At 36.5% G+C, this 25,494-nt stretch overlaps 4 protein-coding genes and 1 pseudogene across 4 annotated transcripts; 3 read left to right on the forward strand and 2 right to left on the reverse strand.

The window, feature by feature from the left end:
- The first annotated feature begins 423 nt into the window (after window positions 1-423).
- Window positions 424-10,461, forward strand: LOC147275826 (peptidyl-prolyl cis-trans isomerase CYP59 pseudogene; annotated as a pseudogene).
- On the forward strand, window positions 1,846-3,906 carry LOC147275827 (protein OSB1, mitochondrial-like). Its single transcript, XM_086252932.1, has 5 exons — window positions 1,846-2,250; window positions 2,487-2,625; window positions 2,713-2,801; window positions 2,879-2,981; window positions 3,439-3,906. Exons 1-5 carry the CDS (start codon window positions 1,892-1,894, stop codon window positions 3,625-3,627), a joined length of 879 nt encoding a protein of 292 aa, XP_086109058.1. The 5' UTR covers window positions 1,846-1,891; the 3' UTR covers window positions 3,628-3,906.
- On the reverse strand, window positions 4,390-5,687 carry LOC147275828 (auxin-induced protein 22D-like). Its single transcript, XM_086252933.1, has 3 exons — window positions 5,312-5,687; window positions 4,882-5,184; window positions 4,390-4,770 (listed from the first exon to the last, which is right to left on the reverse strand). The coding sequence occupies exons 1-3, from the start codon at window positions 5,566-5,568 to the stop codon at window positions 4,698-4,700; spliced, it is 633 nt and encodes a 210-aa protein (XP_086109059.1). The 5' UTR covers window positions 5,569-5,687; the 3' UTR covers window positions 4,390-4,697.
- A 4,286-nt stretch (window positions 10,462-14,747) lies between the features above and the next one.
- Window positions 14,748-17,155, forward strand: LOC147275829 (auxin-induced protein AUX28-like). Its single transcript, XM_086255481.1, has 5 exons — window positions 14,748-15,086; window positions 15,803-16,059; window positions 16,148-16,283; window positions 16,437-16,498; window positions 16,777-17,155. Exons 1-5 carry the CDS (start codon window positions 14,833-14,835, stop codon window positions 16,812-16,814), a joined length of 747 nt encoding a protein of 248 aa, XP_086111607.1. The 5' UTR covers window positions 14,748-14,832; the 3' UTR covers window positions 16,815-17,155.
- A 940-nt stretch (window positions 17,156-18,095) lies between these two features.
- Window positions 18,096-22,117, reverse strand: LOC147275830 (P-loop containing nucleoside triphosphate hydrolases superfamily protein). Its single transcript, XM_086253760.1, has 12 exons — window positions 21,924-22,117; window positions 21,207-21,340; window positions 21,053-21,099; window positions 20,810-20,887; window positions 20,432-20,624; window positions 20,208-20,238; window positions 20,062-20,120; window positions 19,894-19,967; window positions 19,585-19,671; window positions 18,923-18,984; window positions 18,797-18,825; window positions 18,096-18,694 (listed from the first exon to the last, which is right to left on the reverse strand). The coding sequence occupies exons 1-12, from the start codon at window positions 21,979-21,981 to the stop codon at window positions 18,608-18,610; spliced, it is 939 nt and encodes a 312-aa protein (XP_086109886.1). The 5' UTR covers window positions 21,982-22,117; the 3' UTR covers window positions 18,096-18,607.
- Window positions 22,118-25,494: the final 3,377 nt, after the last annotated feature.

Consider the following 25,494-nt stretch of genomic DNA (forward strand, 5'->3'; position numbering starts at 1 on the left):
CACCATATACGGCATTAGTGTACTTCCAAATCATGACCAAAAAGAGTACTTTCAATAGAATATGCACTCAAATTCAGACTCAAACCCATTGATCTATGTAGGCCCATTCACCAATCGAAACGTATTGATGGGCACCAACTGCAAATTTTGGTGCCCCAATGGTCCAATTTCCAAAAATAAACACCACTGGACTTTTTCATGGATCTCGAGCCCAAAGAGAAGAGAGAACACTCTGGATTTGTCCAAATCTTTGCCAATTAATTGAGAATTTCCTTGGCTTCAGTCTTTTTCTTGTGTGCCAAGTAAGTAATTTCCTAATATGGTTAGTTTCCTACTAAGTTTAGGAATCCTAGTACAAAGGGCCTCTAACCCCGAACTATTGTTCTTAACTCAGAATTGAAGAGAAGATATAACATTATATTCATGGCTGTGCTTATAGCTACAAGTTTAGGCGACTTAGTTGTGGATTTGTACACAGACAAGTGCCCTCTCACTTGCAACAACTTCTTAAAGCTCTGCAAGATCAAGTACTACAATGGGTGTCTTTTTCACTCTGTTGACAAGGATTTCACTGCACAAAATGGTGACCCCACCGGAACTGGTTTGGGTGGCGAGTCAATCTACAAACTCTTGAATGGTGACCAGGCTCGCTTTTTCAGCGACGAAATTCATCCTGATTTGAAGCATTCCAAGATAGGCACTCTTGCCATGGCCAGTGCAGGACAGAATCTCAATGCTTCCCAGTTCTATTTCACATTGCGTGATCATGACCTTGAGCATCTCGACGGGAACCACACAGTTTTTGGGGATGTAGCAGTGGGGTTTGAAACATTGACAAGGATCAATGAGGCTTATGTGGATCACAAAAACAGACCCTATCAAAACATCACAATCGAACATACTTTCATATTATATGACCCCTTTGAAGATCCTTCAGGATTGGCTGAGTTATATTCTGAGGATGACTGGATTTCTATGGAAGAAGAATTGGATGAACAAGAGTTTGATGCACATGTTGGTGCCAAAGTTGGGGACATTCCTGATATAAAGATGGAGGCTCCTGAGAATGTGCTTTTTGTTTGTAAACTGATATAAAGTTTAGGGTATGCCTTCATAGAGTTTGAGACCAAAGAGGCATGTGAACAAGCAAATAGGAAGATGGGTGATGCTTTGATTGATGACAGAAGAATATATGTGGATTTTGGTCACAATGTTCCAATGCTTTGGTCTAAGCACGTAAAGGGTATGACAATCTAGCCAATGAAGAAGGGAACGAGATAGAGAACATAAATGTGTAATTTTGACAGTAAATTATTTGGTTTAATTTTATCAATACACTTTTATTTGAAAGTAATTTTCGACTTTACTTATAGTTAATTTGATTTTTTTATTTATGCGTAGTATTTTAAAAGAATAAAAAATTATTTAATTTATTACACACAATAGCTGTACGAGCAAACAAACAAGAATAAACACTTTTTTCATTAAATCAACATGGAGGAAAAATTCAAACTTGGGATTTTGAAGGGGTAAATGCTTAACCAAGGGAGGTATAAGCCCTCACACAAAGGACCTTAAGTTTAAGCTTTTCATCACAATGAGCCAATGACCCAAAAAGCTTTTCATCACACGCATAAATTCATATCATGGGCTGAAAACTGGGCCTATTGATAGAGTATGAGAAACTGGGCCTATTACTGTTTGGACTCGCTTATCCTCTATAATGGGCCTTTCCAGATACAAAATGAGCCCAAAACCCGTCCCAAGATGATCCATGGGTTCGTGGCGGGTCAGATTTTCGCAGTATTTTGGACCCAAGGCTTTGAGATAAGCGCAGTAGTCGCATTATCACAACGGCGGAGTTTGGCGCCGAGACCCAAAAGAGCGAGCAATGGCGTTAGAGCGAGCTCTACCAGCAGCAACAAGCACAACCTTCCTCACAAACCCCAAAATCCCCTCCCTGTCCTCAAACACAACCACTAACCACAACCAGTTATGCTTTGCACGGCGCCGTTTCAAGCTCAAATGCTCGGTGGAGTACAGTAGAGACCAGTACAACTACAACAGCAACGTTCAAGTGCCCGTGGCGTACCCTAGACCGGCGGAGGTTCAGTGGAAGAAGGAGCTGTGCAATACGGTGCACCTCATCGGCGTCGTCGGTCTTCCCCTTGAAATTAAGCACCTTCCCTCCGGAAAGGTCCTCGCTTGGACCCGCCTCGCCGTCAAGAAATCGTCTACCGACACCTCATGGTATTATTGTGTTCTTCAATTCTTGGATTTAATCATAATGCTCTTGTTTTTCATTATGCTCTGCTCTCAATTTTTGCTAAGGAATGTGAAAGTGAAACATTTAACTTCAAGTGGGTAATTGACATTTTACGTTTTTGGTAGTTGTTGTCTCACATCACAATGTTTGTGTTAATTATGAGAAATTAATGTGGGATTCGATAAATTCCTCAATTATGAGAAGTGGGTTTTCTTGCCAGGATCAATTTGACATTTTGGGATGAGCTAGCACATGTTGCTTTTCAGCATGTAGAGAAAGGTCTCCAAATATATGTTTCGGGTCGCCTGATTTCGGATACTGTTGAAACCGATGAAGGGAAGCAGCAGACCTACTATAAGGTTCTTTGGCTTGCGGTCTTTCTATTTGTACTGTTAAACTTGTTCTGCCAGTTGTTTGTTTATGATTTTGTTGTTAATCTTCTGCAGGTAGTTGTTCAACAACTGAATTTTGTCGAAAAGAGTTTCCCATCAGGGGTCTTGAATGATCATGACTCCACTTCCTTTACAGCAGGCAAGTCATATCTTCAATAACATAACTCTTGATAAGAGTAGGGGTAGCGGTCTTTCTTAGGCTCGTTTTTCTTGCAGGTAGAAATTATGGTAACAATGCCACAAAGAACACAGAAACCACACAAGAATTATGGCAAGCCTTCTTTGCTAATCCAGGGGAGTGGTGGGATAATAGGAAGACCAAGGTACTTTATTTAATCACACTGTAAATGTTGAAAATATGTAACTACTATCTTTTATTGTTGCATGCCACACACACACACACAACACTTGGCCTTATGCTGAGAGAAAACCAATGCCCAAAAACTAGTATTATACATAACTGAGAGCAAACTATAATGGATGAGGTAAAATTTAGTTACGGATGAGCTCATAGCTATGCTATGTATTTGCTACTAAATGTCGAAATGGAAATGATTCAGAATGAAATGTTACAAATTTCATCTTTTCATGTTAGGTTTATGCCATGTGGTTCATTGTGAATGATAAAATTGAGCTTATTTCAACAAAGTACCATGTTACCAAAGTTCTAGAAGCACTATGCACATGTAAAATTTTGAACTCATATCATCTGCTGTTTGTACAAATTTTCTGATAATAGTATATGAATTCACCCATGTTTATTCAATTTATGATTTTCAGAGGAATCCAAAATATCCGGATTTTAAGCATAAAGATACTGGAGAAGCCTTATGGGTTGAAGGCCGGAACAATCCACCATGGGTGAAGTCCCAACTGGCTATACTTGATACAAGAATGGGGACCCTTACTGATCAAGATCTTGAGATGCATGCAAGTATATTTTCTGGCGATAAGTTTATGCCTTTCTAAGTGCTTGCAGTGCTAGCTGTAGGAAACCCGCGGCAATGGGGTAATTGTTGTATAGTTATCGCTTTGGTGGGAATATTGGGAGATCCGGCATTGTTTCTATAGCTTGTATCCTGGATTTTGCAATTTATATCATGTGCTGGTAATTGGTTCCGCCGTACTTAATTGGCTCGTCAATGTTCTGGAACTTGCCCAATGCTATTACAATATAAAGGTTTGAACATTTGAACCTTCGATTGAGGTTTCAGTGCCTGTCTAAGATTGGAAAAATCAACCTTGGCACCTCTGCATGTTTTTTAATTAAATTATGCATAAATCAAGACCCTCTTGATGTATTTTGAGGATTGATAATATGTATGATATGATATTCTGGGGTTATAAAATTATAGATTCTATGTAATCTTATGTTGCAATACTAGATAGAAGAATTCTGTTTAAGGATGTGCAAGGGAGGTGATTGTTCTTCTCTGGTGTGATAAATTTAAGTGTCCGGTTGATGGTCAAGCTTGGCTTAGGCTTTTTAGACATGACCGAGAAGAAGAGGGATACAAGTATTCATGAATTTTGATAGCTTCCTCAATTTATGGACGATATAAATCTCAATTGAATTAAGTCATGTTTTATGCAGAGGAGCACCAGTAGTTGAATGATTAAGGATTGAGGAACCACAAGAATCAGAAACAATTACATGTATTTGGAATTTGCACAAAATTGTTATATATTAAGAATTTGTGTAATCTTATTGTTACATAATACATATATATATATATATATATATATATAACCTATTATTAGGACAAAATGGAACATACATTTCATCCTCTGTACAATTGGATCCCAACTATGTCTCTCTTTGCCTGTTCCAGTTTTTCTTTAAGCAAGTATTGATTTTGAAAGGGGAAAAATTAAATTAAAAAAAGTATTCTTAACTATATATATCTGTGTGTCTTTTCCTGTGGTAGCCTCGAATTCTCAGCAAACTTGTTGAAGAACTCGAGCCAAATTAAGGAGCTTTGAATGTCCTCAAAGTAATTGTCTTTCTTTAAAGTCCTTCATTTTGTGGGTGGTTGTATTCAGAGACAAGTCAATCCTCTAGCTTCAGATCCTTTCATGATTCTCAGCCTTTTGCAGGAAGACACAAACATACTGCAGAAAAGAAAAGAGTCTGGTGAGTTAAGACTATTTTTGAGAGATAAGATCAGAACAGAGAAGGTCTAGAGATTTAGAGATCTAGAGATCGAGAGAAGGAGAACTTACTTCCATGGGACATCTCCAACTAGCATCCAGTCACCATCTTTGTCTTCATAAGTGGGAGCAAAATCAGATCCATTGTAGCCTTCTCTCTCTGAGTAGCTACCAATTGTGAGCTTGAACATGTTCTCTAAGGCCTTGAGGAGTTCTGGGTAGCTCTTGTAAACCTTGAGGTCAATCTTTCTCAGGTAAGGAGCTCCATCAACACTTACTTTCACATACCCTCCACCGCTATCTGCCTCAGATTTTGTTTGTTGCATACAGTTTTTCCTGTAAGATCTGACTGGTGGCCATCCCACTACTTGTGTCCTGCACCCATCAACCAACATATAATTAGTAAACCCTCTTAAAGCATTCACATACAAACACAATTGTTCATATATATGTTTTTTTGTAACTGGGTTATTAATAATGAATGAATCCATCAAGTGCTTACTTGGTGGGACGGGCAGCGAAATCCGGTAGGTCAGAATTGGTATTAGACGACCTACATTCCTCTGAATCCACCGGGTCTGGTGAAGACCTCTTATTATTCCTAGCAGCAATAGGAGGAGGAAGTGCTGCTGCAGCTGATTGTTTCCCAGCTGCAGGCTCTTCATTTCCAGTCCCTGGCAATCCCAATCTGAGCTCAGTTTCCTTGAAATTCAGCTGTTCATGCTCAGCATTCTCATATTTCACCGAAGACCTTTCCATCTTGCTAATTAGCAAATTGCAGACACTAGGAGAATGAGGGAAATGTGTACGTTGCTGTATTTATTTTGTATATTCCTTCCGATATTGGAGTTGGACTTGAAGTTGATTTGTTTTTGTGATGAGGAAATATGTGATGGCACTTAGACTTTTATAGGATGTATATGCATGTGATTTTTGATGGGGCAATATTTAGGTGATTCATTTTCATGTTGCATGGCAACTTGAGGTTCACTCATTGAAAATTCTAACACCACATGCTGTTCCCCACGCGTTAGTTCAATGTCCAACCAGAGCTCGACAATTGCACATAGTGGGCCCACTTTACACTCTTAGCGAATTGGTTACTTGATGAGCAATGCTACATCGATCACAGACTACATTGCATACCATATCAGGTGTTGCGTATATAATATTCCAATCACAATTATTTATTACGTGATCAGTTGTGATAAGTTATTGTAATAGGGATTATATATATATATATATACTTGTTTTATATGATATTTCTATTAGAAACCCATGTCTTTCAATCCAATTGATCAAATCAAAATTAATCTCAGCTTAACCACTTGGAAGGGGAACGAGCAGTTTAATCCCAAATGACATAAGTGCAAATGCAACTTAAGAAAATATGTCACTTAACATATCAAATGATATACTATACCATTCACTTATGTGATTTGAGATAAGTGTATATGTTTCACACAATTCTTAACAAATAAATAAATAGATCTCGGATTTATTAAGTGATTTGCAAGGTAGTTTATAAATGGTAGTCCAAATAATTCTATCACAACTTATTGTTTAGGGGTGGGTGGGTCATTGATTTTGTTGATTTGAAGTTTGGACAGCTGAAGATCTGGCTGCTTCTCACATGAGGAACACCGTTGAGTTTGGTGCCCAGTGGGAGGGAGACAAAGGAGGGACAAGCACAGCCGATGCTATTAAAGACCGTGGACCGATAACGGACGGCTCTGATATATGGGTTTTTCCAGTGGGTTTTGGGAGACTCAATTTCGGATCGTTGGATCATGAGGATGAAACGGAAACAGCCCATGTGACAGCACTGTCCCACGTGGATGCTGTTGATTGGCAAGGCATGAGCCATGTGGGTGGGGATAAGTGGGGCCTTAAATTTTATTGGCCTGTGGCTACATGACATGTGGGATTTCATGTGGAAAGGTCAGCTTACCATTCCCATGATCTCTCTTTGCCTTACCGGCCCCAATCGAATTTCGAGTAGTTGACTGTCATGAAATAATAATACATTATTGTTTTTATAAAAAATATTACATTATATTTAATACAAATATTTAAATACATAAGTATAATTGGATGTTAATAAAGAAAACGTACATATCTCATTTTCACTTACAAAAATCTCTTTATATATTCAATGGAAGGTTTTACATTGATTGGTGCAACACATGCATGAACACACTTTACTACCTTTGGGGGCGATTCGCATACAACATTAATGGTTAGCATGGATACATGAGTAACATGATACTTTTCTCAGTCTTTAATTTGGCTAAGAAAAGTAATTTATGGAGGAACAAATTAACTTAACAGCAACAAAGAAATGTAGGTTGCTAGATCTTTTTATGACATTAGTAATTAGTTTATGGAGTAAATGAGATCGACGCATGGATGCAATGCAATATGCCAAATGGGTGTGGGATAATCATGCAACTGATCGATCGATCGAGTCTACTTACGAAAGCGAAAATGGAACATAATTTATTATATAAGATGGTGAAAATGACCATATTCGTGACTATGGAATGCATTTCCAAACAGAGAAATTAATAACTGAATTTTGACAAAAATGCATTACAAAGTAGAACCTTGTCGTGTATATGAAGCTAGCAACTTTGTCATGGGATCTGGTATTAATTAATTTTGCCCAAGTTGTTTAACGTGATCTTTTTCCCCCCTAGTTGTATGGGCTATACTTCCCAATGTTGATCAGTCTAGTATTTCAAAATTAGATTTGGGGTTGGAAAATTAAGATAAATCAAATTATTCAAATCGATCTATCAACAATATATCAATTAATATGTGTAGGAGTACGTACATACTTGTTATACTCTATGATCTATCAAGGATTTACATAAATTAAACCCAAAAAACATGACTATTTAGGGGAGAAAAACAAAAACAAAAACCCAACGTACAGACACCGACAGAGCCTAGCTGGTTCTAAGCAACTTTTGAAATTAGGCAGCCAACAATTCTGAGTTTATCTACAGGGAAATATGACCATGCACACACCAAGCTAGAGACAACTCACAGTTGAAGTTGATAGGCATTCAAAGAACAACGGACAAAAAAAAGTGTCCCAATTGTCAATTGAGGCATTAAGCTAAGGTACGTACCTTTCTTGTAATGAAACCACAGGCATTGGTTTCTCACCATACCCATTACTCCGCTAGTCTCTACTTAATTGTATCTATATTGCAAGGACCACAGACATGATCAGGAAGGTCTACCACATTTATAATTGGCTTACTCCCACCAATGCCTCTTGAAAAATATATTTTTTCTCACTTTGTCCCCCTCAAACTTAAAACATATTACTTTGTCATTCAAACTTCCATTTTTGTTACAGATTTGTCCGATTTCGTCTAGTCCATTAATTCTTTTGTTAAAAATATTGATGTATTGCTCATGATAAATTGGACTCGTAGGCACTACATCAGTTTTTTTAACGGAAAAGTTAACGGACTAAATGAAATCTAACAATCTATAATAAAGATGGAAGTTCGGGTGACAAAGTGATACAATTTAAGTTGGAGGGGGCATTAATGAGAATAAGACTTTATAGTTATCTTCCTAAAACGTATATCGATCTTTCCGGGGTCAAGGACGACTCTGTGCATTGATTGTTTGATTGCTAATGTGTCTGTACATCGATCTATGCATGCCGTCGCTAATTCCACTTATTTTGAAAGATAGACCAGGGGTTTATACAACAATATATAGATATATATATATATATATACCAGCATGCATGCATGGATATGTTGGTACGTACCAATCCACACACGTGTGACATGATAAGAATGAATCAATGATTTTGAGATGTGGGCCTGAAGCCACACGTGGGTGCACAAGTTTTGAGTTTTGGACTTATGGGATTTTGGAGATTATAGAAGCCGAGAAGGCCCATTAGCACAAGAGCTGTCCTGTCCTTGCCTCCTGTCTTTGTTTCAATTCCAATGCCAACTGCCCACAGCCTACTGCGGCTACTGCCTCATGTACAGGATCAGTGTAATATGGTGGTCCTGGGACCTGCAGGGTCGACCTGGCCCATGCATTATGCTGCTAGCTAGCTATGCTTCTTACAATTTGTCATACTCGTACATTATACATACTTACACTATACGTACATGAAGTATCATCATTTATTAATGTACATTATTGCATTGGCTGCAAGTACTTAGAGTAGTACTTAGACAACCACTAGATCTCCATATCCCTACATGCAATTTTATTCTACACGCCAAAATGAAAAGAAATGAAGAGATAAAGAGAGAGAAAAATGTATACGTATGTATGCGCAGTTTAATCTTACACTTTACAAATTAACAAATAAATGAGAAATGAGAATTGTAGGTTTCAAGTCTTTCAGCCATATTTGATAATCACTAGCTAGCTAGTAATGTCTGTCAATCAATTAACCATATGGAAGCATAAATATACAATTTCACACCTTGTATCTAGATATGAATTTGACTTGGTCTATGCCTCTATGGCATTCTATATGCATGTATATATACTTCATTATTATAATTAAAGAGCTAGGTAGTTAGCACTCCGGCCACTTAAATATATGTATACAGTATACGTACGTTACTGATTAAGATAAGGCAATAGGCTAGGCATGCAAAAAATGATATATATATATATACGGCCGGTGATCTATAGCTAGCTATATATATACATTAGCATGTGTTAACGTTGCATGCGTGGCCGTGCTGCTAGGCATATGCTCATCAAAATTTAAATGAAGGGAACATACTTTTGGCCGGTTACTGGTATAAAACTATATAAACTGAATGCAGCAAGATCCACAAAAAGAACCAAGAACCTAGCTACAATATATATCATTAATGCATGTGTTTACACTCTGCATATATGTTGACCACTTCCCCAAACCCTAATCCCAAAATTATTTGACTTTTTATTTATTTAATATACATATTACAGAACACCGTCCAATGAATAAACAAACTAGCTAGTATATACTTCTGATAAAAGGAAAGAATAAGCTAGCACTAGCCACTTATATCCATGATTTATAATCATTGAAAAATTTTTATACCAAAAATTAATATTGGTTATATAAAAGAGAAAATGTGTGTGATGATTGAATTATAATGATTAGTGAGCATTTTGGCATATGGGTACGTATTTCTTTATATATATCTTCCCTCATTCATTATATCATATGGTATGATGCCAAAGATCAATTATCGATCGATCTCTCCGATTGTTAAATTTGCATGGCAATGTATATACTCAAAAAATGTCAAACTATTACAAGAGCAATCATTTTGATCAGAAATTATATATTGAAGAAGGTAGATCAATAAACATTAGATTTCACAAAAATTGAATTTTGATAGTTAAGAGTTTGATGTCAATTTTTAATTTTCTAATTAAAAAGTGGTTGGACCTCTTGTACATGCATGAATCTTTAAGGGTTGATTAAAGATTGACATGCATGGTCAACTGGTCAGTAGGGCAACTGATAGTCACATTCATCAATTCATAGTGAAAAATAAAAGGAGGAGAAGAAGATAAAAAATAAAAGAAATAAAGAAAGGTGAAGGTGGGTCAGGTGGGATGCCCTGCAGCGCCGCACATGGTATCGGGTTTGACGCTTAGGGTGACAGACCCAACAACTTCACATGGTCACTCTGTGGGCCCAAACCCACCCAATGCAAATGCATCTCACTCACTACATGCCTTTCTCACAAAATGGGTCCCACTTCTTCTCTCTCTCTAGACCCCCTCAACTCTCTCTCTCTCTCTCTCTCTCTCTACCCTCAAAAGTCAAGTCTCAACCAACCAAAAACAAGAGTTTCTAATTTTTTTTATTTTTCGATTTCTCTCTTGGTATTGTTGAGAGTGAACATAAAATCTAGTCTTACAATCGATAATGTCATGAATTTATCCACTTATTGATCGACATTTATGAATGTCTATTTATCAATTTATTAATGTCAACATTGGTTACCCTTAATATTTTGAGAAGAACAATATTTGGGTCACCTCTTGCGGGTACCTCAAGGTCACCTCATCCTCTTAAATTTTGATTTCGGTAATTTCGTTGTATAATCGGAATCGTTCACTTTTTAGATAACATGTTAAAGATTATATCTGCAAAAAATCAAATTACTCGGAAATCGTTTGGTTATATAACTGTTGTCAATTAAATAGAAAAAATCAACGGTTTGGTAAAAAAATCACTCTTTAATTAAAAACCATATATTTTTTCTATTTAATTGACAATAGTTATATAATCAAACGATTTCCGATTGATTTGATTGTTTGCAGAGATGATCTTTAATATGTTATCTAAAAAGTAAACGGTTCTGATTATATGTCGACATTGTCGAAATCAGAATTTGGGGAAGTGGTGTGACCTTGAGATACCCCCAAGGGGTGACCCAAGTATTGTTCTTTTGAGAATTAGGATGGCATTTTTATAAAAGAGTGGCCACCATGTGTGCATGCAATTTTGGAGTAACCTCAGATAAGATAGATGAACACCACACATTTTATGGGCATGCCCTAGCTAACATTTTTTTTTTTTGGCCATTGAATATATACTGTATTTCATTAAAATGCCCTAGCTAACATTAACAAACAGTTAAGAGTGCCTGTCAAATAAATGCTTAGACTTCTGCTTTTCTCCCCAACAATTTATTTTGGTTATGAAGCGGGTATGTAGCACATAGCTATAGACTATACTCATACACACCATAAAAGGGTACAACCCAACATTTACTTTTAGCAAGCATGTTTGATGTTTCAATACCACTTTGGTGGACTACAGGAAGCACCAACAAATTAAGGTTTGATAGAATGGTGTTTATATATTAATCGGTTAAAAGTAAATGAGGTTTAGAGTGAATAAAAAAAGAGGTTTGAGGGTACTAGTACTCTTAATTTTAACCCCCTTCACCAAATATTGTTGGATATTTCTCTTTCAAATTAAACAGGATTGGATTTCTTCAACACCCAGATTAATGACCAACTTTATGGTTTTGGGCCATAAATTAAACATGAATTTCAGATAATTGGTGCTGAATAAGTGAGACGTCTACCTCTAAATAATTCCTCACATTAAATTCGATAAGTCCTTCTGGGGAAGGATTTTAGAATAATTTTCAATTTCTTTAATTGATTGTATCCATCATGGACCACGAAGGAACATTAATGAATTTAGATTCTAGAAACAAGTTCTAATTAGAGGTTATTAGTTAGAACATATATGCTTCTTTTTTTTCTGTTGAAAACTCAGGCCATAAACCCTATATATGCTTTGTTAACCATAGTGTTGTCACTTGTCGATCACTTATCAACAATCATGGATTTTTTTCTTTTTGAACATATATATCAATTATCATGGATTTAATTATGTTTAAATGATTGTTAACCATACATATGGACAGTGTAGTTCATGGATCCATATACACATCTCGTTAGCTAGATATAAAGAAAGAAACATCTTCCAGCATTAATTTTATTTTAGAGATATCATGGCTTGCAGATAACCACAAGAAGAGGAAAAGAAACAAGAAGAGTGAGAAGGAAGAAACGAGAACGGGGAGGAAATTAAGAAGAGGATTTTACTTTTTCATTTGTCAAGGAATAAATTAAGAAAAATAAAAGAGATCATGGTTGAAATGTAATTTTGTTTAAACAAAAAAATTAAGTCAACAAAGCGAATTCTCAAGAATTGGGGGAAAGAGAGACGTTTGGAATTAGAGAATTGTTATTACGTACTTTCTTAATTTCTCTTCTCCCTAGATAATAAGCTAGCTATAGCCCTACATATCGAATAGAAGAGGAATTAAGAATAAATTAGGAGTGCTGCTATTTGCACACCCTAAATTTCTCTTTGCACACCCTTTCTTGAAAAAAAAAAAAAAAACTCAAGAGAAAAGACCATTTGGCCCTTCCCTCACCCACACACCCCCATCCATTTTTCTTTTTGCACACCCTCCCTAAACAGAAAAAAAAAAACACACACACACACCCAAAACTCACACACCCCATCCCCATCTCCCCCCCCCCCCGGTACACACCCCCTCCCCACCTCTCCACCATGCTGCACCACCCTCGCGCAGCACCACCACCGTGCGCCGCCCACCACCCTGCTGCACCAACCTCCCCGCGCCCACCACCATGCTGCACTACCCTCCCCGCGCGCAGCACCACCACCTTGCGCCCACCACCCTGCTGCACCACCCTCCCCACGCGCAGCACCACCACCGTGCGCCCACCACCCTGCTGCACTACTCTCCCCGTGCCCACCACCATGCACCACCCATCTCTCTCCTCCCTGCTGCACCACCCTCCCCGCGCCCAACCCAGCCCGACCTCTTCCCTCCCCTCCACCCAGCCCCGGCCCCACTCTCTCTCCTTCCCTCTCTCTCTTTCTCTGTTAACACACCCGCGCAGCACCTTCTGCACCACCCTGCTCGCAGCAGTACCACCACCGGACCATCCTCGGGCGCAGGCCGTTCGGTAGTCATCCGCCGAAACCGGCGGGTTTGTTCGGTAGCCATTAGTCGAAGCTGTTAGTTTCGTTCGGCAGTCATTTGCTGAAACCATTAGTTTCGTTCGGTGGTTGTCTACCGAACCAACCGCAGCGACAGAGAAAGGGAGGGAAGAGAGAAGGGAGAGAGGAGAGAAGGAAGGAGAGAGAGAGAGAGAGAGATGGAAGAGCCGAGGAGGGGGCTTCCGGGCTGGTTGTGGTGGCTGTTTTGGGGGTGCTGTGGTGATGGTGCATGCGGAGAGAAAGGAAGATGGTGGTTAGTGGTGGCGCGCGGTGGTGGTGCTGCGATGAAGGTGGTGCTGCGCGCGGTGGTTATTGGGCGAGTGGAAAGGAGAAAGGGGCTGCCGGGCTTGGAAGGAAAAAAAAACAGAGGGCTGCGTGGGTGGGTGGGTGGGTGTGGTCGGGTGAGGGAGATGAAGGGGGGTGTGTGTGGCTGGGTGTGTGTGTTTTTTTTTTTGTCTGTTGATGGGGTGTGCAAAAGAGAAAAAATGGAGTTGGAGTGTGTTGGGTGAGGGTAAGTGTGTCTTTTTTTTTTATTTTTTTTTATTTTTTTACAAAAGGGTGTGCAAAAAGAAAAAAAAGGTTGTGCAAATAGCAGCACTCTAAATTAGGGTTGGTAATAACCAGCTGGGTCTCCCCTCAATCCCAAGAAAAGGAAAGAAGACAAAATTGGGGGAGTGAATGTCTTGAGCTCTGAAATTAATTTACTGATCCAATGCTTGCACTTGCCACTTGCCCAGGAGTAATGGACTTTAAAGACATTAATCTATCACCATAATCTTGGTTCATGAAACCGAGGAGTTTGAACTTGAGATCCCAAGGGTAGAAGTAAACTCATGAACTGCTCTCAACAAAGTAGAGACCGTGTGTTATTCACTATATTAAATAATTATTGGCTAATTACAAGTCTTTGTTAGACCAATTATACTCTTTAATAACTGGAACTACTATAAATTGATTAGCCATATATATAACATAATATCTTAAACTCTTTGAGAAGAGAAAATTACTCAAATAACCCACTTTGACTAGCTAGCTAGATGTAGCCAACTCTCTTATATATTTCATTATTTCATATTGGGGATGATGCAAGGGGAGAAAATAGTACAAGAGTTGTAGGGGTTGTAGGTGTGAAAATGGCAAAAGAGGCCAATACGTATTAACGTGGGGGTGTCCACTTGATTCCACTCCCTCCACATATATATGGGAAGGGGGCATTGATAACGTCACCGTGTCGTCAAGTACACCGGCATGCCAGCTCATACTGTTTTCCACGTGTCAATATCCCATTTCTGGTTGTACAGTGCACACATTCGCATATTAATACCCACCCTGTAGCCCAAACAGTCCTCTACGTAGTCCCCCCACCATTATTATTGCCACAAACATCAACCAAAGCATTATAAGCTAGCAGAGGCCAGAGAGAAAGAGAGAGAGAGAGAGGTGAAAAAGCTAGGCTGAGATTATATATGGAGACGGAGCTGAGGCTAGGGCTGCCAGGTGGCGGAGGAGGAGGTGGTGGTGAAGGAGACCATCAGAAGGTGGTGGTGGTGGTGAGGAAGAGAGGGTTCTGTGAGACTGAGGGTGATGAGATGAGTTGCAGTGAGAGTAGTTGTGTGGATTTGAAGCTCAACCTTTCTTCTAAGGAGGCAGCAGCTACGGCTCAGAAAGATGGCACCACCACTCACAACTCCCCCGCCGATCCAGCAAAGCCTCCCGCCAAGTAACTACTACTTCATCATCATAATTAATGCTCATTTTTGTTTCTATTTAATTGTGTGTCTATGTGTAATTATTGCTAACACTATATAAATGCCTGTGCATATTAATTAATCATTAGCTACTTTATGAGTGTACATGAACCAGATATATGGAATTATGGAGAGGCATATAAATAATTATTTGGTGCCACTTGTATAATATATAAATTAATATTTTCAATCATTAGTTCATCATAATTAATTAATATACTTTTAGCTCTTTCATCGATTTCTTAGATTTCTCTTCATAGACACATGAAATATATATATACATCCGTCCCATAAAATTTTTACAATATATATATTCTTCTGTCTTTAATTAGAACTTACTAGATAGCTATGAGGCCAAAGAATCTTCAAGTTTTGACTGCATGTTTTCTTTAGAGAGAGAGAGTGAGAGAGTATCTCTTTAATTTAATTCCCCTTTTCCGTGGAATGTTTTATTTAAAAATATGAAGGAAAAACTGGGATTCAGATTTGCTTTCATATATGTAATTTTAGCAAATCTACTCAAGTATAATATATAGAATTTGAATGAAACTAAGTAGATCTTGCACAAAGTTGTTATAACTATAAAAAAGAATTCATGCAGAAGATTAACAATGCTTAACTATGATAATAAAAGTAAAGAAAGAGTAATTAATTGATTAATTATATATGGAATGATATATATTATTAGGGCACAAGTAGTGGGTTGGCCTCCAGTGCGATCGTTCCGAAAGAACATGTTAAGCGTGCAAAAGAAGGGGACTACTGAAGAAAGTGGTGATGATCAGAAGGGAATTAGTAGTGGCAATGGCAGTAATATTGCAGTAACGTTGGTGAAGGTGAGCATGGATGGTGCACCCTATCTTCGCAAAGTGGACTTGAAGATGTACAAGAGCTACCCTCAGCTCTCCGATGCCCTAGCCAAAATGTTCAGCTCCTTCGCCATTGGTAATCAATTAATTAATATACACCAAATTACTTACTTAATGCATTAATTAAATATCTAATTAATTTTCAATCAATTTTGATTGAAAAGGTCATTGCGGATCCCAAGGAATGCTGGATTTCATGAATGAAAGCAAGCTCATGGATCTTCTCAACGGTTCTGATTACATTCCAACTTATGAAGACAAGGACGGTGACTGGATGCTGGTTGGCGATGTCCCATGGGAGTAAGTTTATTAGTTTATTTATAAATTAATTCTTATTGATTAAAAGATTAATTCCAAATCATATATATGATATATGGATCGAGTTTTAATTTTTAACTTTTTCAATTTGTTTAAATTTTGTTCATTTTTTCTCCTCCCATGCAATGCAAGCAGGATGTTTGTTGAATCATGCAAGAGATTGCGCATAATGAAGGGCAAGGAGGCTGTTGGACTCGGTTAGTATTTATCGATCATCTTCAATTAAACTATATGCTTAATAAAAAAAATTATTAATTTGTATCATCTAGCTCAACTAACAATTATTTGCTACATATTCTTAATAAAACTGAGCTCATGTGATTCGAAGCTCTATTATACACAAGTTATTAGTTAAGAATTGATAGCTTATTTAAACATCATGTATTTTTTAATGTCACACATATACATATATATCTAAGTAGTGAAAATCCTTTTTGCTAATGAAAATGTTAAAATTGGATTATTTCATTTTCAGCACCAAGAGCCATGGAGAAGTGCAAGAACAGAAGTTAATTACTGGTAATGGAATCACCACAGCCTGCTCCTTTGATCTCGTCGCGGTCATCACTGCAAGAAATCAAAATCACCACAATACAAACAGAACGCGCAGATTGATTGAACAGGTTGTTTGGATGCATGCATGTTAATTTGTTTCCCATGTGTAATATTAATGTTATGGTTTGAAATATATATAGTTAATTATAAATGTGACATGTTTTGAGTTTTTATCATGGACATAAAACATTATTAAGAACTTTGTCTTGCTTGTACTTTGGTATGAATGGCTTGCTTATTTTATTAAGCAAAATAATGATGATAATAATAATAATGTATGTACCAGTTAATTTGGTGTATTTTTTACGTGTGTTTTTATTAATTCTTGAATTATTTATTTGTTCAATTCTATTTATGGGATTCTTTGACCTTTGTAACAATTGTTATCGAAATTGAAAATGGTGGTCCTTTTTTCCCGTTTATCAAGGGAGTGAAAGCCAGTACGAATTAATTGGGACGTATTTGAATTAATGAGGGAACAGGAACATGTGCATGTTAATGGAGCATTTATGCATGGCCATCCTTTTTTCTTTGGTAGAATATTTATTATATATTCTAGACTTTGGAAAGGGTGTTTCTAGCTCAATTTATATTCGGCTCTACTTTTATAATGTAATTGTTAAACAAGTAAAAATTAATATAACTGGACAACCAAACACGTTGCATGTGCAAGTGTGCAACATGATAGAAGTTAATGGTGATGAAAACTGGTCGAGCTAAACTAGCAATCCACGTGTTGGAGGCTAAGAAGATTGAGGACACATTGTGAGGTCTCATAAGTGTGTTCGGACGTCGGGACTTCGGAGACATCGGAGGTCGATGGGGCTTCTGGTCACCCATGGTGGTCCAGTGGGGGAGGGAAGAAGAGAGAAGAAGAGAGAGAAGTTAACAGAGTAAAAGAGACAAGAGGGTGGGGGTGCATGGGTTCTGTTTGTTTTTGTTTTTTTTTTATTCTGTGTCTTTCATTTTATTAAGGGTAAAATTTAAAAATTTAAAAATTTAAAATGGAGGTCCAGAGAGCAATTGTGGGGGTGTGAATAGAATTTCTCTACTTATGTTACGAAGATCTTATACCATAGATTTCGGATCATTGAAATTGGCCGCCACCACGACACTGAGGTTAGAGGCAATTTAGATGGCATCTCATAATGTAGAAACATTTAACACTTTCGGCAACTAGGATTGAAATTAAGAACTAATCAACTCTTTCATTTATGATAAAGAACTAATGCGTCAAGGTTCACAAACAATCCAATCAATTTAATCACTCCAAGGATACATCGCTTTCACAAACTATATATAACCGTTGATCGCATTGTTGATCACATTGAAATTACTGTGCAATCAACGCAATCAATGGTCAAAAATTAAATAACCTGCTTATTTTGTATCTTTACAAGAATCTTGTAATCAGTACTAAACCCATCAGGGAAATTCAAATCATATGAAATAGGATGTTTTTGCAGCCTTCAAACATATATAATCACCCATGGGAAGTGCTATTTGCACTTCAAAAGCAACTTCTTGTCTTGCACTCCTCATGTATGGGTATATCGGAGTGTGGGAAGCTACTTTCCGGGTGCATATATTATTACTTCCCTTATTCTTATCTTCCAAGGAAAATGAAATCTCTACTAACTCAATATATACATCTAATCAATGAAATGAAGCTAGGCCTTCAGTTTGCATACAGGCAATGCAAAACAGATGTAACCAAGCTTCGTTTACTGTCACAACCAGTAGGGCCAGCTTCAGAAGTCGATTGACTTGATTACCAAATCAGCATTCTTCTTTGAATTCATTATGAGCTCTGCATTGGGCCGGTCGTTGTACTCTACCTACAGGTTGAATTTAGGGCCATATGCAACTTCTTAGCGAATACTTATTGACTAAACCCACACAAAATGAAAATTTAAGGCTCAGAACAAATCAAAGCTTACCCTCCATTTAGCAACATCTGGGGGCTTTCCTGCAATGCAGAAATAAAGAATACAATCAAAACGTGTCATTCCTTCCATGTCCCATTTCACAAGTAGTAGCTGGATAAAAAATAAAGGGTCACTTACCTGTTAAGATATGTCTCTTTATAACTCGTTGCATAGCGTTGTCAATATCAACATCAACAAACCTAGAAGGAAAAAGGCAAAATCAAACAATAGCCTTAAGTGTGATAAGATCCCAAGACTATAGAAGTGACACCTTAGACTAATTGAAATTTCAGTTTTCAAAAGAATAAATAATCCAATAAGGTTTGCATCTCAAACAGAGGCCAGTCAAATTTCATAAGATCAACAATCACAATGTGAGAGGTATGGCTTAGGATTAGAACCTTGAGGCATTTTCTCTTACAACCTTAGCAGTGTATAACTTTTATATTTCTTTTCCATGACTAGATCCTATTCACAATCAAAAAAAGCCACGAAAAATTTATACATTGAGTTTCAAACATCAAAGGTTTGAAGTTTCATAATTTCTCTGCACACTATACTAAGTAAGAACTAATATGTCAGCCTAACAACCTTTATTGAACAAATGAAAAATATGATAATAAAGTGGCCTGTATCAGAAACTGAAGTACACAACCCCCAGTAAGTTTTTAAGTGTGACATGTTGTCAATATTGATATCTGCTACATACCCACCATTTTAGTGGCTGGATAGCAGAATCAGACAATCACTTTAACATACAATTTTGCACATTAAATAGCCTAGGAGAACCTAAGCCTTACCATTTCTCATCAAACATAGATGATATTTCCTTCCAAGCCCCAGTATCCAACAATAAATATAGTCCTTCTACTATAACCACTTTATTCCTGCAAAGAGAAACTAAGGAGTTACCTACATATTTATCAAAGATGCAAGAATAAAAATGACATAATCTTAAGACCATCTATATAGGCTTAAAGTTATTGGCATCCCAAATTGTTAATATCAGGTCACTGGTTTTTTATATAGCCTCCTGAAAAAGCTAATCCCACCTAATTCTCTAGCTGGTATTAAGAAGACAATTCATGTGGAAGGAACAGATTACTCACTGAAGGCTCACAAAGATATCATCTTCTACTGGATCTCCAACACCATGGTCAAATGATGGTGCATAAACTGATCCCTGAAACAATCTTTCTTTTAGAATGCATCACATATCACCAAACTTGAGGGAAGTTAAAATAATCATAAGTTGTGAGCATCAACTAACTAATCACCTGTCTTCTCAGAGTCTTGAGAGTCTTGAGTAATCGCTCAGGGTTAAAGGTCCATGCAGCTGATTCAGATTCATCAATTGGTAAGATCAAAGCTTTTAATGTTTTCAAGGTGTTAAACCATCAATCATAAAATATAGAAACCTCACCTCCCCTTCTAGCATGAGCTTCCTGAGGATTCTGGGATGCAAGAACATTACAGAAAATTAGAATCACCCAAAAGATTTTATCAACTAAAATGTTTGGTTAGTATATTCATGTGTGTGGCATATTTATTCACAGTGGTACCAATCATCCACAAGAAAAGCAATGGACTGCAATGCAAGTCCAAAATGAGAAAAAAAAAAATCATAATATCAGATGGAAGGTTCACCTCCATTGCATCCAGCTGAGAACGATAAAGATGGAATCCATCCATGGGTAGAACTGCAGCTACATCTGAAGGACTAACTTGGGAATCGAATGCGCAAGCTTTTTGGGGCCATAACTTGTTTATACGTTTCACTACTTCTGATGCAACAGTACTCTTTCCAGATCCAGGAGGACCAACCAAACCCACAATATGCCTACATAGTACTTAACACAGATAAATAACTTTGAAGAGTAACAAGCAAAATCCACATTATAATCAAGAACAAATCCAAAAGGTAAAAAGCATACTAAAATTAAGCCAGACAGCAAAAGAAAAAGGTTTAAACAGTTATTAGCTATATGCCTATATTCATGCAGTTGAAAGGGATCTAAAACTTACTTCAAATTTGGGTTCGACATTGCTGCTGCTGTAGGAAGAAGACGTTCAGCCAGAGCATCATATACTTCATGTATACACCTTAAAGGAAACAGAAGCAATTGTTAATAAAATCAGAAGAATATATATCAGAAATAAACAGAAACGTTGTACTTTTAGTTCAACCATCAAATACAATAGCCATTTCTATACAAAATTGCAAGAGCCAATTCTGTGAGATAGCTTGCAACAGTGAAGATGACATACCTGCCCTCTACTACTGCAGGAGATTCCTTCTGTAGAGAACATACAACCTGTAGAGCGAACACGAGGTAACAACATAGAAAACCCATATACAGAAAATTAGAAATGCTAAAACTTATTAACAATCCAAAAAACAAAATACAGAGCATTGACAAACCTTCACAGAGTTATTCTTAACAGAGAGAGGTCCAGTTTGAGCAAACAAAGGTTGTGCAATACTTCTTTTTGAAGAGAAGGACAGTAAACAACGATCCCATGTAGGAAGTTTTGCTCTTTTAAGCAGCAACGGCTCTGCAGATAAGCAAGCAAACAACTGAAGTCTAGTTAAAGACTTACAGCTAGACAAATTAACATAAACACAGAATGATATAAATCACTGTAAATTGGATACCAGAACTTAATGAGAAAAATTCTTAAGACACATTAATATCAATAACAATGGAATTATGAAAAATCCACCCATCAGCATATAATGGTACATGCCCAACCCAAATCAAATATGAAAATAAATAAACGTGTGGCCAACAAACTCTACTAAATTGTGTCTTATCAATATTCTTTTGCTAAAGCAAATTGACTTTACAAACACTTTATGAAATTATGTTGAAGTCTCCTCTGTTTCATATTTTTGTTAACAATATAATTTGGAGAGGAGAGCTGGGTAGGAATTTGGGAACCCCCTCTGAAACAGAGTGAGAATTTTATGAAACATTGAAAGTATATTGAACTTTGCTGAATTTTATTCCAAAAAAAAAAAAAAAAGGATCGAGTTTAAAATTAAACTGGTTGAGATTATTTCCATATAATCAGAAGCATGCAAGACCATAAAATTGATGAATCCATAAAAAAGATGATAAAGAAGTGAAAGAGAGACCTGGTGACGAATAATATTTGTGACCTCTCGAGGTTGCTGAAGACAGAGAGACCTCCATGAGCAAAGAAAAGAGCGAATGAATGAATACAGAGAGAGAGATAGAGAGAGAGAGAGAGAGAGAGAGAGAGAGAGAGAGAGAGGGAGAGAGACGCAAAGAGACAGAGAGTAAATGAATTCAAACTGAATGGGGAAAGTTTTGCGATGAGTACGCAGATGAGAATAAACTTGTAGTCGCCAAATAGTACAGAAATGGAGGGATAAGGACAAACTAAGGATGTTTTTTTTTTTTTTTGCCATGGACAAACTAAGGATGTTTAGTTTTGATATAATCCACCTTCTAATTCTACTTCTACGTGGCTTAATTATTCATTTACCATTCAAAATAGTAATTTATTCATATATTACCATCTAAAATTTTTTTTATTCTAGATTATCACCTGTAACTTATATATGTGTCTCATTTTACCTTGTTCCATCAACAATTTTGTTAAAAATGCTGACATGGCCTTAAATGCTAACGTGGGACGTTGGATATGCGCCACGTGTCACATCTTTGCTTTTATTCTCAGATTTTTTTATTCTCTTATTTTTATAAACTTTAAAAATTAATTAAAAATAGTTCTGAACTTAAAAAAATACACGGAAAATTCCTACGGACTCGTCTTGACTAGCACTAATTTACTATAGGGTTAAATTACCAATTTTACCTCTAAATTTTTTTTAGAAAATTGGAAAGTTCAAATTTATTTGTAAAGATTAAAATAAATCTTTCTCTATTAAATAAATTCTAGAATTTTCGTAAACTCTCCGACGAATTCTCAAAATATTTTGAAAATTACCAAAAGCCTGTTTTAGAGAATTATTTTGAGACTTTACAGAAATTCTAGAATTTATTTTAGAGAGGGAAATTTATTTTCCTCTAAGACCGAGAGGTCTTTTGGGTAGCAAGTGTTCACGAGAAAAGTATTTTTAGTTTTTAGAGGATTAACGGTGTAGATCTCGTCTTTTTTGGAGTTCGGGAGATTATTTTATGAATTTCCAAAGAGTCTAAAGTTTTTATTTTTTAGAAATAAATTTGAACTTTTCAAATTTTCTGGAAATTTTTAGAAGGAAAATTGGTATTTTAACCCCATAGTAAATTAGTACTAGTCAAGACGAGTCCATATGAATTTTTCGTGTATTTTTCTGAGTTCGAAGCTATTTTTAATTAATTTTCAAAATTAAAAAAACAGAAAAATAAAAAAAAATAAAAAAATACAAGAAAAGATGTGACATGTGATGCACATCCAGCGCGCCACATCAGCATTAACAGCCAAATTAACATTTTTAACAGAATTATTAACGAAATAAGATAAAATAAAACACGAATATAAATTATAAATGATAATCTAAAATAAAAAAAATTTCAAGTGACAATATAGAAATAAATTATAATTTTAAATAATAAATCAATAATTAAGTCATTCTACAAAACCTCGTCCTCCTCCCAAGATTACGATTACAAAACAAAGCTGACTAGGATTTCAAAACTGGTCAGATCACGTTACCTACCACCAAAGGTCCAAAACATCTACTTCATATCACCTATCTACTACCAACAAGAACCGGTCAATATCACTCATCTACAAGAAAGTCTTTTGTGAGACAATTTCGCATATGGATAAAAAATATAAAATAAAAACAGAGAATTTAACAAAGAGTTTATCTATTATAAATATTTAAGGAGTTATGTAACTTATGTCAGGGGTACTACATTTTCAGTATTATATGTGCATTCTCATTCAAATAAATGTCCTCACTTTAGGAAAAGTAATAATATTCTCTTTGTCTCTTTGGGTACCAATGTATCACTCAGCAATATAGTTTCATAATCAGAATTATTCATGTTTTAGATTCCTTCTCAAAGATCATCTTTGTAAAAAATCAATCAAATCGATAATTGTTTGGTTATCTAAATTGTGCAGACAAATACAACCCATTTGATAAAATTGAAATGATATTGACTGTAATAAACTGGTTAAACAGTTTTCAATTTGGCTAATTTTTTGCAAAGATAATCTTTGAATAATATTCTAAAATATAAATGGTTCCGATCATTAAATTGTAGTTCAAAAAATAATGTTCTTACTTTTCTTAAAGTAAATACATCCTTACTTGAAAATTTCTCATTATATGAGTACCACATTTTTATTTGAGATAGAATTATCTATACAGAGTGAGTTTTATCTTTGTTAGAAATAATACAAATGTAGTACCCTTAGCATTTTTTACATCTTAAAAAATTGCATGGCATTCTGATATTGGCTCTACAATGTTGTTATTTTCTTAATACAATTATGCAATGTACATATTATGTGTCACATAAATTAAGAACAAAAAATTGAGAAAAAGGGTTATAAGTATTTTCCAAATGATGTCGTACCAAAAAGAAATAACGTTGTACCAAAAAGAATAACGTTGTACCCAAAAAAAAATGACAATCTACCCAAAAAATATGATGGTGTACCACAAAAGATGAAAATAAAGATAATGATCTTTTATCAACTAATATTAGAAAATTAGAAATTGGTTGACTTTGGTTAAGGTATGTTTATTGCCTTGCATAACAAACAGCATAACAAACAGCATAACAAACATTTAAAATTGAATGATATCCTTTGTAAAGTGATATTCCTAATTTCCCAGTCCCCATTGGTACACTCTTCTGATTATCTTATCTATACTTCCCAAACGAACTGGGGAAGTATAGGCTTCTAGGAAAAAAAGCAGATAAGTGATAACGCTTCCTTTATCCATTTTTGAGTTTTACTTGTCTTCTGGTCCTACTAACGTGACTACTTTAAATAAATAAAAAGAGTAAAAGACTATCCAAAATATCTTCTAGAAAACTTGTTTGTGCACGTTTCTTTTGAGTGGAATTCCTGAATTCCATAAAAATAGGATTTTGACGTAAACCTAATTCGTGTCCCTCATTAAAATTGAGAAAATAGCCTACCCACCAATAATGGAGTACTAGCTGCTGGGAATTTTAAATACCACAAACATTTTATTTAGATCAAATTATCTGTAAATACTTCAATTGTACACTGATCTTCAATTTAGTACTCTAATTTTAAAAATTTGACAAAAAATACCTTAACTTTCATTTTATGTCAAAATAGTATCTCAATTAGTTTTTCTGTCAAATAAACCGTTATATGCTGACGTGGCAGGGGTATTTTCATTTTTTTACTCACATTTAAAAAATAATAATATTTTTAAGAACTTTTGAATAAAAAAAAAAATTCTTAAAAAAATTAGAACTTTCACCCCACACCCAGCATCAACCCTCCCTCACCCATCTCTTCCTGCCCCCACCCAGCCCTTTCCCACCCATCCTCGCCCCCACCCAACCATCCCCTCCCCTTCCCGCCACCACCCAGCCCCCATCCAGCCCTCCCCCACCCATCCCTTCCTCTCCCCTCCCCGCCCCGCCCCCACCCATCCTACCACCTCTCCCTGCCCGACCCACCCTCTCCCCCCCACCCCCAGTCCCGTCGCACCCCTCCCCCCAACCCCAGCCCCGTCGCAC

The sequence above is a fragment of the Dryas octopetala genome, chromosome 8 (assembly GCF_963921425.1).
Source record: "Dryas octopetala chromosome 8, drDryOcto1.1, whole genome shotgun sequence".
Lineage (NCBI taxonomy): Eukaryota > Viridiplantae > Streptophyta > Magnoliopsida > Rosales > Rosaceae > Dryas > Dryas octopetala.